General features: G+C 38.6%; 1 protein-coding gene across 3 annotated transcripts in view; it reads left to right on the forward strand.

The window, feature by feature from the left end:
- The window catches only part of LEPR (leptin receptor), a 1,381,011-nt gene that overhangs the window by 1,148,839 nt on the left and 218,146 nt on the right, over window positions 1–14,026 (forward strand). For all 3 annotated transcript variants that reach the window (XM_044085570.1, XM_044085571.1, XM_044085569.1), the window contains exon 14: window positions 1,153–1,369. In XM_044085570.1, the coding sequence (XP_043941505.1) occupies window positions 1,153–1,369 (217 nt within the window). The remainder of the gene's footprint in view (window positions 1–1,152; window positions 1,370–14,026) is intronic.

Here is a 14,026-nt window from a genome sequence, read left to right on the forward strand (position 1 = left end):
TTCCTTTTTTGATTTGTTTCTGGTCTCCTGATATAAGTCAAACTAGGAGGCACAAACATTAGTATTAATATCACATGCTATCACATCTGGTGAATCCAAGTGGCTAGCTATCTCACACAAGGGAAAAATGTCATTGACAATCAAAGGAAGACCGGTCTTTCTGACTCCATAAATCTCGTTATTCCCTATTACCCGGGGTCCACCTTGGACCAGACAGGCAACACCCACCTGCATTAATCCAGACTCTTTAACTTCATATGAAGGTCAACATTTTCTTAAACTTCTACTAGACGTTTTTCTAAGACTTTCTAGACTATTCTTCAGGTTTAAGTTAAGTAAAAGCCAGATCTGGCAAAGCTTTACAATGAAAGTGCTGATAAAGATTTATATTTCTCATGTTAACATGGAAACCACTATGTTCAAATGTGGTATCCTTATATTCATTTGTATTTCCATTACTTATAGGATTAAGTTTGCTTTAAAGTTATGCAATTGCTTTTGGTACAAGAACTGATAGTGAATGCTTTAGTGCTTTAAAACTTATATTTTTGTCGGTGCAAAACGTCTTTTCAAATGAAACTCTCACAAAAAATTTTAAAAGATGGGCTATGGTTACTCAGAGGGCCAACCTGTCAGGAGGCCCTTCATCCAAAACGGACACACCTATGAGGAAGGCCCACTGATTAACTTGTCCCTACATGCCCCTACATGTTTGCAATAAAACAGACTGCTACAGTCACTTTTTTTGTAAAACAGTGTTCATCTACGTCTAATAAAGAACAATTAGAAAAAGAAGAAGAAGAACAGGCTTCTGCATTTACTTTCTTAATTTAAGCTTTTATCCTCAAGATAACAACTACTTTTTATGGAAATTTTACTTCAGACCTGACCTTTCTCCATGGAAAAGGAGGCATTCCAGTTAACTTTTACTAATGGTTGTTATGGATACCTGCTGAAGGAAAGAGTGTCTGCTACTATCCCCAACCCTTCCAGGGACAAGTAGGTTATATCTACATATCCTTAAGTATATATCAAAGCATGATTTTAAAATCTGTGGAGCGCATTAAACCACATTTGCACAATGTAATTATGTTCTATTGTCTTTAAACATGCTTCTGTGTATTACAGTAACAATTATATTTTTTCTTGCAGCCCTTGACAAAAGAAGATGCATTGTGCACGGTTAAAGGAATAATTCTGAAACATCAAACATCTCAAAATCGTACATGGACAGATATTTTGGAGAACAAGTCAAGATGGACCTTTGCATGGACTGAAGATGTGCACACTGTTACAGTCTCAGCTTTCAACTCAGTAGGGTCTTCAGTGGTGAACTACAATTTAACATTTTCCAACAAAACCAGTGCAGGTGTGTGAAATATAATTATGCTTCTGTAACTTCTACAAAGAGTAAGAAATGAAGGCAGTTTACACAAAGATATATCCAGAAGACCGGCTGTGCCTTCCAGCTGTCATTGATCACAAGCAGATGTTTTATAAGTAAGAGAAAAATTGTAGATGCAGATTAATGAGAAAATAGAGTAGTGAAGCCACAATTTAGTATTTACTTCACTATATAGGTTCATAGGTTCATAGGTTCATACTAGGCTATCTGCCCAAGGGCATTTACAAGCCTAGCCCATAGTTTTGTGGCTTACGCCACCCCTTTAGTATGGGGAACTATACCCATTATTTTGCTGTGCCTCTGTCGAGCAGTGACACTGAGGCAATCCCTGGGGTATATCTGCGATCTCCCATCCATTGGTCAAGATTTCTGTTCTTACTTTACATGCCCATCCATTGGTCAAGATTTCTGTTCTTACTTTACATGCCTTTATAACAGTATTAAAGTTTAAGTTTATATTCATAAGTTCATAATTTTCAACAGAATTGGGTGTTCAGTCCCTAAGGCCAGTAAGAAGCACTGATTCCTCAAATCTTGGGTAATATGCCTGTGAAGTATTCCAACAATTTAATTTTTGTTTAAAAAATTGTTATGGTATCTGATCTTCTAATACTAATTGGAAATCTCTTCCATAAATTAGAAATTATTTGCATTATATAAAAAAACTTGTTTTATGGTATTAAGTATTTTGACCCTGCATATACTTTTATTATGCCTTTTAAGTGTTTATATTGTAATTTACTTGTAAATTTAATAATGCTTGTTACATATCACCCTGAAATGCATTATATGCAAACATTATTTTACCTCTAAAACATCGAAAATGAATTATCAATTGTTCTGGCTTCTGATATCGTTCTCTATAATTATATGTTCTCAAGGTAGGAATCTTTTTAGTAAATTTCCTTTTTACTTTTTCAACTCTTATTAGATCACTCTTGTTATTTGATCAAAAAACATTGTTATACTCCAGGATAGGTGTTATGTGCATTTGTAAAATTCTACCAGATGTTTTTCTTCATGCAGGGAGATCATCTTCAGTTACAGATCAAGTTGTCTGATTGCTTTTATCACTATTGAATTTACATGCTTACAATATGTTCACATTGATGTAATTGTTATTCCAAAGTCTTTGCATTTGTCAGTGTTTGATAATACAAAGTCTTATATTATTAACACCTGTTTTATACGTTTCTTTACAAAATAAGCAATGTTACATAAATAAAAGCTAAATCCGGTATCCATTTTTTCAGCCCAAGTTGATATTTCATGCAGATACGTATTAATGTTCTTGTAGTCATTCTCATTTGAAATAATAAATCTTAACTTGCAGTCATCTGTATACTTATTTTTGCAGCGTGTACTAATTACTGGAATTGTTGCAAAGACTATGATAAATAGTAAAGGCTCATAACAAAACCCTGTTGCACACTAAAAAGAGGTACAGAATTCTGCCTTTGAATTCTCATTGTTTGTTTCCTGTCTGACAGCCATTCAATTGTCCAGTTGACCAGGTAGGGATCATAATTATCCTTGGCTAATACTTCATGTATTATTGTATATGACAGACTATCAAACGCTTTAGTTTAATCAAACTAAATGATCCCTGCAGACATTGCTTTAGCCATAACTGTTGTTATTTGGTCATAAAGCTCCAGTAAATTAGTTAGAGTTGATCTGTCTTTGGGAAAAAAATGTGCTGTCTGATACACTGTACATTATTTTCTATCTTTTTAGTTTCCATTATTTCTAAAATGCTCCTCTCATAACATTTACCTGATATTGATGTCAGTCTAAATAGCTGATAATTTATTATCTCTGTTGTTTTCCCTTTTTTAACAGCTGGAGTAACTGCTGACTTTTTTTCCATGTAGTTGAAAGATGGCAATTATAAGCAAGGAATTAAAGGTTCCTGTTAGTGATGTTTTAATTAACTTTTTTGATAATATTACTGGGGTTTTGTCCTGTCCTACAGATGTTTTTATGTGTATCCTATTTAGTGCTCTAATTATACTTTCTGATATTATTACTGAACAAGTATGTTAAAATAATCTCTAATTTTTCAAACATAACGATATTGTTAGTTCAGTATTTATAAAATGCTTATTAAATCCATTAGCTATGTTGATTAGATTTAATAGTTTCATAGTTTCATAGTTTGGTACTAGGCTATCTGCCCTGGGGCATTTATAAGCCTAGCCCTAGTGATGTGGCTTTCGCCACCCCATGTAATGGTACAAAAGTGTACAGAATAGATTTAGAATGCTGTGCCTCTGTCTAGTAGTGACACAGTGAAGACCCCCTTACATAATAGAATTAGTTTACTATGCCTCTGTCTAGTAGTGACACAGAGATGACCCCTGGGGAAAACTTACGATATCCCAGCCACTCATCAAGATTTGTCTTGAAGAGAGTCAGTGAGGGGCTCTGTCTAACATAAACTGGGATTCTGTTCCAGAGTATGGGAAGCCTCTGAGTTATGAATCTGTCCCTCCAGCATGTCCTGTTCATATTTGTGCTGAGGTTCAAATCTTTAGCTCTCGTGGTTCTGATGGATTTGGATTTTTTGAGGTGGAGCATGTCCATCAATTCCTGATTGGACATGGCCTTGTACGTCAGGCACAGATCACCTCTGAGTAGGCTGTATGCTACTGAATAGAGTTGGAGTTTCTTTAGTCTGGCAGCATATGACATATGTTGGAGACCCTTGATCCTCTTGGAGAGGTACTTTTGGGGTCTCTCTAGCTGTTGCAAGTGCCGGATGAGGTACATACCAAATGGGGCATTGTACTCAATCATGGGCCTGATAAGGGAGGAGTACAGGGGCACAATGACCTCCTTTGATCTGGATGTGAATCCCTTCATGATAAGGTGGGCAAGGTAGAAAGTCTTTCTAACCACTTTGGCAATGTGGGTGTCAAATAAAAGGTCACTATCGACTTGGGTCCCCAGGTCTCTGATTACTTTTTCTGAACTCAATGGGTTACCGCCTATGTGATAGTTTGTGGGCACTTTGTTTTTCCCAAAGGGGATGACTATACATTTTTTGGCATTTAGTTTAAGGCCATGATTCCGGCACCAGTTGTCCGTTTCAGTGAGGCCTTTCTGTAGAATGTATGTGTCAGCTGGTGTATCGACTATGGCGCCTAGTTTGCAGTCATCTGAGAACTTTGTCAGCCACAACCCACCCATGTTTGCTTTCACATCTGAGAAATAAATGCCGAACAAGAGGGGTCCCAGGACAGAGCCCTGTTGGACATCACTTGTCACTGGCTTTGAGTCTGACATGGCTCCAGTGATTCTGACTTTATGGGTTCTATCCATTAGCCAGTTTGCCACCCATCTTGTGACATATGGATTTACATTTAAGCTGTTGAGCTTGTCTATGATGCCAGAGTGGGGTATTGTGTCGAAAGCTTTAGCCAAGTCCAGGTCGGCTGTATGGACTGCTTTGCCCTCGTCAATGGCTCTAGCGACTGTTTTGAAAAAGTCAACCAGGTTTAAAAGGCAGGATATGCCTTTTACAAAGCTGAACTGGGTGGGATCAAGTGTCTGTAAGTCCCCAATGTCTCTGTTTATTAGTTCCATAATGATTCTTTCCATAGCTTTGCAGACCAGGCTGGTTAAGCTTATGGGGCGGTAGTTACCAGGGTCAGTAGAGGTGCCTCCTTTGTGGAGTGGGACTACTGTTGCTGTATGCCAGTTTTCAGGTACATATCCTGTAGTAAGGCTAAGATTAAATAGCATTTTTATGTGCGGGTTTAGCTCCTCTTGGAGTTCACGTAGCACGCAACCCAGGATACCGTCAGGTCCCATTGATGCTGTGTTTTTAGCTTTGCTGAGCGCGGTTCTCACCTGGACATCTGAGATGACAGGGAGGTTATAGTCAGCTGGGATAAGTATTTTATCTTTTGAGGGTGAGGGAGGGGAGAAATTTGCACTGAACCTGTCTGCCAGAATGTTGGCAATATCTGTGGGTTCAGTGTATTTTTTGTCATTGTGAACTAACTCTGAACATATCTGAGGGTTTCTGCCCAGGTTTCTAACATAGCTGAAGAAGGCCTTGTGGTTATATTTAGTGTCCATAGCGATTTTTCTCTCAAAGTTGGCCTTGGATGTTTTTATGAGAGAACGTAGCTTTCTACTAGTGCTCATCAGAGATGCCTTCTCTTTATGGGATTTTGCTCTGTCGTGCAGTAGCTTCCTTCTTTTGTTATACAATTTGTTTATGGCTGGGGTCCACCAGACAGGACGCCTGCCCTTGGTGGAGAGGGTCTTGGTTTTATTTGGGATTGCATGATCCATGCATTCTTGGAGATGTCCGTAGAAAGCATTTGTGAAGGATTCTGCATTGCGGGATGTGGTTTCCATGGTCCCAGTGGGCTTAAAGGATATCATCTCAGTTTTAAGAAGTGTGAAGTCGGCTTTTGAGAAGTTTTTCACTGTAGTCTTTTGTGTTGGGGGTGGAGGTGGGATATGTATATCCAGGGTGATTAGTTTGTGGTCAGACCTCACTAGTGAAGGGTATACTTCTGGTGTGGAGCACTTTGTCCCCATGTTTGTGATGATCAGGTCTAGTATATTATCTCCCCTTGTGGGAGAGATGACTAGCTGTTCCATTGCATTTGAATTTATGAATTCCAGGAACCTTTGGGCTAGGGTGTTTGGGCTAGAATAATGCACCCAGTCTATGTTAGGGTAGTTGAAGTCTCCCAATATGATGGTGTTTGGTGAGACATTCATATCCTCCAATGTCTTCAGGAAGGCTGATTGGGGTTCCTGAGACTGGGAGGGTGGTCTGTAACATGCTACCAGTTGTATAGCAGTTTTGCCTACGGTTAGTTGCACCTGGATGGTCTCTGATGCTTCATGTGTTGCCACTAACCTGGAGGTGTGGGTGTCCTTGATGAATATGGACACTCCCCCTCCCTTTTTGGTTTGGCCTGAGTTTTGGGGCCGAAACGCATGATACGAGGTATAGCCTGGTAGCACTGGGGTGCTCTCAGGAGCCTTGAACCAGGTTTCAGTTACTGCACAGACATCGATGTCCTCCATACTGAAGAGTGCTTTGAGAGCCTGCATCTTGAGATTTAGACTTCTGGCGTTGAGCAGCATTACCCTTAATTTTTTTCCATTTTTGTTTTCTAAGGAGGTGGGTTTGTCTTTTGAGCCTTGCCTAAAAAAGGCACTATGGGGGAGGCAAGTGCCTTAGCCAATATCCGGAAGCCCAGTGGTGACAGATGCAAGCCGTCCCTTGTGAAGCAGCATGGCTTGTCCAGCATGTCATCCCAAGCAGACAGACATTGGATCCCCTTAGAATGACACCAGTATTTGAGCCAATTATTAAAGCTGGTCATCTTGTCTTTGTATTGTGGCATCATTCTTGGTGAGGGCAAGATGCTGCTCAGGGTCAGAGTCATACCAGCCTGGGCTACATAATCAGAGAGCTCCTCTATGTCTCTTTTCATGTAGTCCAGGGAGGTACGTCTCAGGTCATTCACGCCAGCATGGACAATGCCAGAGTCATATTTGTACTTGCTTTGGAGTGACCTGAGTGCATGTGTTATGTGGCGGATCCTAGCTCCCGATAAGCAGCTCACCGTTACCCTCTCTTTGTTCAGCCTGGTAAGCAGAACGTCAGTGTGTCTGACTATAGAATCACCTATTACTAGTGTATCAGGCATGGTGTTTGGCCTTAAGGGCTGTGATTGTTTGACACACTGATTTACTGAAGTATGTGATGCATGTGTTATGTTTTGAGGTGGTGGATTTTTGGGTGTCTGCTTTGGGAGCCTCTGTTGTTTTGGTAAGTTTTTTGTTAGAGCCTCCGAGTATGTCTTTGTGTTTTTATGTGTTTGGTTTGCAGTTGTGGTAGGTCTATGTGGGACTGGGTTTGGTGTGTGTGTGGTTACCTTCTCCTCCTGTCTGGTCTTGCCAGTCCTGAGTTCAGCCTCCAGTTTGGCTATACTGTTGCATCTCTCACATGTATTTGTGTTTGTTGGGAGGAGGAGAGGGTTGTCTGTGTACATGAGACAATTTTAGCATTGTCTCAAGATTCCCAGATTAACCAGCTGAACCGGAAAGGATGCCAGCAATCTACCACTTGACATGCTAAAATATTATAAGGGAGTGCTGTGTCTTTAAGGGAAGTGGGTACTCACAGGGAGTGTGCCTTTAAGGGAAGTGGGTACTCACAGGGAAGGTAGGTGGATGTAGTGCTTACTTTAGTTAGCGAGTGCTTACTTAGAAGAGAGATTTTGAGAACAAGTGCTAGGCTTATAGTAAAGTGATTAGACTAGATTATTATAAGAGTAGAGCTTTCTTAAGGGAAAATTTGAAGAGCAGACTTGGCAGAGCCAGAAAAGTTTAACCTTGTTTAACTGGCGCTGCGCTATGCGCACAATCACGCAAAAACGCTCAGAGGCGGATTTTAAACAGGGAACTTCAAAAGAGCTAGAAATGGTCCAAAACAACCAATTACTACAAGCTCTTGTGCTGAGGTCACTCCTTTAGGGACAGATAGGCTGATCAAGGCTCCCCACTCCCACTGGTGAGCAAAGAAACTTCCTTCTATCCAAGTAAGGCAATGGACACCACAGGAACTACACCACAGCCCAGAATACAGCAAAGCCTGCATACTGGTCTAAACTAGTAGAGGAGAGGCGGGAAAACAAGGATATTTTTTTTGTTTTTTTTTTGTTTTTGAGATAGAAAGCACACAGAAATACAGGAAGCAGTAGTAAATCAGTTACACAGGCTAACACACTTTAGTGGGTAGCCTCAACAGTTAAATTAACAAACAAACAACTTTCAACCAATTTTTGACTAAATGAAACTTTAATTGCAAATAATATATAATGCAACAAACAGTTAAAAAACAGTTTAAGCTTGTTCAAGGTAAGCAAGAGAAGGTATTTCAGGTAAAAAACAGCAAAAAAATACTTAAATCAGGAAAGTAGTCGCTTTTCTCAGTTCTCTGCTGCTAGGACCACTCTGCAGGACTACGAGGAGCTGTTGCTGAGTAGTATAGCCAGAAAAAAAATGCTCAGAGGCGGATTTTAAACAGGTAACTTCAAAAGAGCTAGAAATGGTCCAAAACAACCAATTACTACAAGCTCTTGTGCTGAGGTCACTCCTTCAGGGACAGATAGGCTGCTCAAGTCTCCCCACTCCCACTGGTGAGCAAAGAAACTTCCTTCTATCCAAGTAAGGCAATGGACACCACAGGAACTACACCACAGCCCAGAATACAGCAAAGCCTGTATATTGGTCTAAACTAGTCGAGGAGAGGTGGGAAAACAAGGATATTTTTTTTTGTTTTTTTTGTTTTTGAGATAGAAAGCACACAGAAATACAGGAAGCAGTAGTAAATCAGTTACACAGGCTAGCACACTTTAGTGGGCAGCCTCAACAGTTAAATTAACAAACAAACAAACAACTTTCGACCAATTTTCGACTAAATGAAACTTTAAGTGCAAATAATATATAATGCAACAAACAGTTAAAAAAACAGTTTAAGCTTGTTCAAGGTAAGCAAGAGAAGGTATTTCAGGTAAAAAACAGCAAAAAATACTTAAATCAGGAAAGTAGTCGCTTTTCTCAGTTCTCTGCTGCTAGGACCACTCTGCAGGACCACGAGGAGCTGTTGCTGAGTAGTATAGCCAGAAAAAATGCTCAGAGGTGGATTTTAAACAGGGAACTTCAAAAGAGCTAGAAATGGTCCAAAACAATCAATTACTACAAGCTCTTGTGCTGAGGTAACTCCTTCGGGGACAGATAGGCTGCTCAAGGCTCCACACTCCCACTGGTGAGCAAAGAAACTTCCTTCTATCCAAGTAAGGCAATGGACACTACAGGAACTACACCACAGCCCAGAATACAGCAAAGCCTGTATACTGGTCTAAACTAGTCGAGGAGAGGCGGGAAAACAAGGATATTTTTTTTTGTTTTTTTTGTTTTTGAGATAGAAAGCACACAGAAATACAGGAATCAGTAGTAAATCAGTTACACAGGCTAGCACACTTTAGTGGGCAGCCTCAACAGTTAAATTAACAAACAAACAAACAACTTTCGACCAATTTTCGACTAAATGAAACTTTAAGTGCAAATAATATATAATGCAACAAACAGTTAAAAAAACAGTTTAAGCTTGTTCAAGGTAAGCAAGAGAAGGTATTTCAGGTAAAAAACAGCAAAAAATACTTAAATCAGGAAAGTAGTCGCTTTTCTCAGTTCTCTGCTGCTAGAACCACTCTGCAGGACCACGAGGAGCTGTTGCTGAATATTATCTTTAATTTCCACAGACATGAATGGATTTATTACTGTGTTGAATGAATGTACTTATAGTTATCATTTTTATTGTCTTTGTAATTATTTGTATTCCACAATATGATTTTTTATCATTGATCTTATACTGAAGTAGCTTAGCTATTTTATTTGATTATTCTTATTATATTTAGTTTGGTAATGTTTGTATATTTGAAATAACTTTTTTCCTGTACAATCTTTTTAAGTCTCTACTTTACCAATAAGGACACTTTTTTCCTGATATTAGATTTACAAGATATTTTTAGCACAATTTCTTCAGATGAAAAGTACTTCAGGATAGATTAAACACCATCATCTGCTGATATTAATTTATTCCAATTAATTTAATTAACTGCACATTTAACTTTATTATAATCTATTTTGCCATAAGCATACCTCTTTATGTAAGTGTTCATAAGTCCCTTGGTTTTCTATATGTTAGTTTATTGAAGTCTGACCTGAACATCCCAGGGTATACCAATTTTTGTTCTAGATATGAGTTTCTCATCAGTTGTAATCACTACATCGAAAAAGCTGCTTTACTTGTATTCTAATCTGCTAGATAGGTTATTCTGTGGAATGTTCTCTTTTCAATAAACTTGTTGGAAGCATAATTGTTTGTGCCTAGTACCTTCCAAATAATATTTAGATACTTAAAATCTCCTAAAAATTATTTTACTATTAATAAATTTGCTCCTAACTTTTCAAGAAATTCATATTCATATTTGGCTGATGATAGCATGTTATTATTCTTACACTGTCTGATTGCTCTAATAAATCATCTGTTAGTATTTCCATTTCCAAGTCCTCATATACCATTACAGATGGTATAGTATCTTTAATTAGTACTATAATACCTTCGCCTCGTAGACTGTCCTGTAGATAATCATATTTTGTATACCCTGAGATAATAAAATAGTTCTAAGTTTTGGTTATTATTATCCAGTTATAACCACTCACTGCATTCATTACCTATACTTTATTTGTTATAAAATCATGCATTCAAGGTGTAAAGTCACCTATTTCCATCACACCTCTTTGTTGATTTTCTAAAAAAGGAATAATTCATTCAGAGAATTTCCAAGTACGTATTCCATCCTGTACTGGCTTAAATGAAAATAAAAGAAAACCTGGAGAATATTTTTATGTCATTCTTGCATTCTTCCCAGATTTCTATTAACTTTAAACTGTAAACTGTACAAAACAAGTGAAGCCCGTTATTCTACAAAAATTACTTTGCAGACATATAGTCATTCCAAATTGGTGTTGACAATGTTTCACTAAGAATTACCTGAACATAGCTGGTTTCAGGTTTATAGGTTCATAAGTAAGTACCAGACTAGCTGCCTTTGTGGGCCATTTGAAGCCTAGCCAATTTCCCTTTTGCTCCTTCAATTAGCTTATCCCATTTGGCATTAGATTGGCCTTGCCTATCCCATTGCCAATAATTATATATTACCCCTAGTAAGAATAACTGAGACCATACTATAGATAATTTGAGGGGATCTGTGCATGGCATAATATATTTAAGAGCTGCCTTTGTCCATTAGTAGTACAGGGAGCAGGAGTTGGGTAAATTTTCTATTTTCCATCTGTAGAGCCACGTTGTACTTGAATATGGACAGGGATGAGCTTTGTGTTACAAGGATGTGGTGTCTGATTCAGAGCAGCGGTATAATCTGGAGGTCAAATCTGTCCCTGCAAACCATTCTGTTGATGTTGCAGAAGAGGTTTAGATCCTAAACTGAGTATCTTTGATTCCATTTGACCTGCTGATGTAAAGTAAATCCATCAGTACTGGTTTGAAGGTTGCTTTGTATGCCAGACACAGGTCACATTTTGGCAGTCTGTAAGATATGGAACATAGAGACAGGACATTGAGTCATTCCTTGTGAGACATATAGTTTGGGCATTGTATCCTTTTAGTAAGCTATTACTGTGTGTATTCCTGTGTGTATTCCAGTTGTTGCATGTGTTTGGACTGATACATGCTAAAGAGGGATTATACTCAATGACTGGCCTAATGAGAGCTGAGTACTGAGTAAAGGGGGATAATTACATCATTAGAGTTATACACCATCCCTTTGTTTATAAGCTGGGCAATGTAGAAGTCTTATGACTATGGACACATGTTGGTCAAATGTTATGTGATTTTCCACATAAGTTCCCAAATTCTGAAGAACTGAGTCAACCCTTAGAAGGATATTGTCAGTGTGGTTGTTTCCCATGGTAGATAATTTCCTAGAGGATATGATAATGCATTTTTTGAAATTTAGTTTCAGCTCATGATTTTGGCTCAAATTATTTTTATGGGACAAACCTTCCCACAGGATGGTTAAGTCATTTAGGGTTTAATTGATTGATCCTTGCTCCCAGTCATCTGCAAAATTAGTCAGCCATAACTCTTTGTTATTGGCTTTTACTTCAAAGAAGTAGATGCCAAGCAGGAAAGGTCTGTCCCAGCACCGAACCCTAAGGGACTTCACTGGTGATTGGTCTCTTTATGGCTGTGACTTCCCCTATTTTGATTTACTGCATCTTGTCTATGAGCCATTGGGCAGTTCATCAGGTCACAAACGGTTTTATTCCTAATTTATTTATCTTTTCTAGTATGCACACGTAGGGAATCATTTCAAAACCTTTGATTAGGTTGAGGTATGTAGTGATTAAAATTTACCTTCATCCATTGCTTTGTTTTTTGAAAAAGTCCACCGATTAAGTAAGCATAACCTGTCCTTGATGAATCCACACTGAAACAGGTCCAGTGTTTGAAGGTTCTCTCTATCCTTATTGGTTAGTTCCATGATAACTCTTTCCATAGTATCGCAAATGAGGCTGGTCAGACTTATAGGTCTGTAATTCGTTGGATCTGGGGATGGTCCTCTTTTATGCTAGAAGACTGACTGTAGCTGTTCTCATTTTAATTGGCACAAAACCTGTATGGAGGCAGAGGTTGAACAGTGTTGTTGGGGGGGGTGGCTAAACCATGTTTCATGCTATTTAAGATGCATCCGTGGATATTGTCAGGGTCTACTAATGCAGTATCTTTAGCTTTTGATAGTGCTTTTGGGACTTGGTCTTGTATGGTAGTTGAGGGTGAGCCTGTTTCAGATATATTTTAGGGTACCAATGGAAGGGAGACAGGGATAAAGTTAGAGCTGAATTTATTGGCCAGTAGTTTGGCTATACCTTCAGCCTCAGTGTTGGTAACATCATTCACAATCACAGAACATTGCTGCATTGTACTTTTGAAATTACAAACCTAACTTAAAAAGGCCTTGTGATTGTCTTTGTCTCGAGTAGATAGTTTGGCTTCATACTTGGCTTTGGAGAATTTTTTAAGCTGCTTAGTTTTTTATTTATTTCAGTTATAAGGCTCTAGCATTCTGTGAATTACTCTTCTTACTTTTCTTAGTTTTGGTCAGAATTCTCTTCCTTTTGTTATAAAGCTTGCTGATATTATGGTTCTACCATGTGGGTTTGTTTCTGGGGTTTGCCCTGTGTTTGTTTCCACAGGGTACAGCTGCATCTTTGCAGCTGTTTACACGCTGGTATAGCGTGGTGATGAATGTTTCTGTGTATTCAGCAGAGTTAACCAGCTTTGGTGGGTATTTGACGCTTGTCATTGTATCTCTTAAGACTGAATTGTCTGTCTTAGAAAAATTTCTGTGGGCACCTTGGGTGGAAAGGATCTCTGACTTCAATTTTATTTTGAAGTAAACAGCTTTATGGTCAGACCTGACAAGGATATGCAAGGGATGATACAAGATACCCCCGTATTAGTAAGGACAAGATCCAAGATGCTGTTCCCCCTCACCTAGCTAAATCCAAGAGACATTGTGCTTGTGAACTAGTGGAAATGTATGTTTCTGGTCTATAGCCGGATAGTTTAGATCACTTAGGAACATGGTATTGTGTTTAATACTGAATAATCCTAGTTCCCATAGATAGGCATTGTGACTTTATTGGGTTATAGAGGGAGTTCTATAACTTGCCAATATTCGGTAAAGAACCTTTCTGATGGTTATTTGGACAATGAAGAAACTTTAGTGCATAATACTGCCTTACCAGCCTTGATGTGAGTCTTTTCTGTATGAAGATTGAGATGCCTTCTCCCTTTTCACCCTCTATAGCCCTGTATAGCTGGAGTCCTCTCAATTCTAAACAGTTCAATCACTACACAGACATTTACATCCTCCTGGGTGCATACAGCTTGCAGAGATTAGAATTTCTTGTTTAGGCTCGTAGCATGATCAATAACACATTTACATTTTTCTATGCTAGTTTCATTATGTTGGTAGGTTTATCAGGTTG

Source organism: Protopterus annectens, chromosome 10.part0 (assembly GCF_019279795.1).
Source record: "Protopterus annectens isolate FY-2018-M chromosome 10.part0, PAN1.0, whole genome shotgun sequence".
Lineage (NCBI taxonomy): Eukaryota > Metazoa > Chordata > Ceratodontiformes > Protopteridae > Protopterus > Protopterus annectens.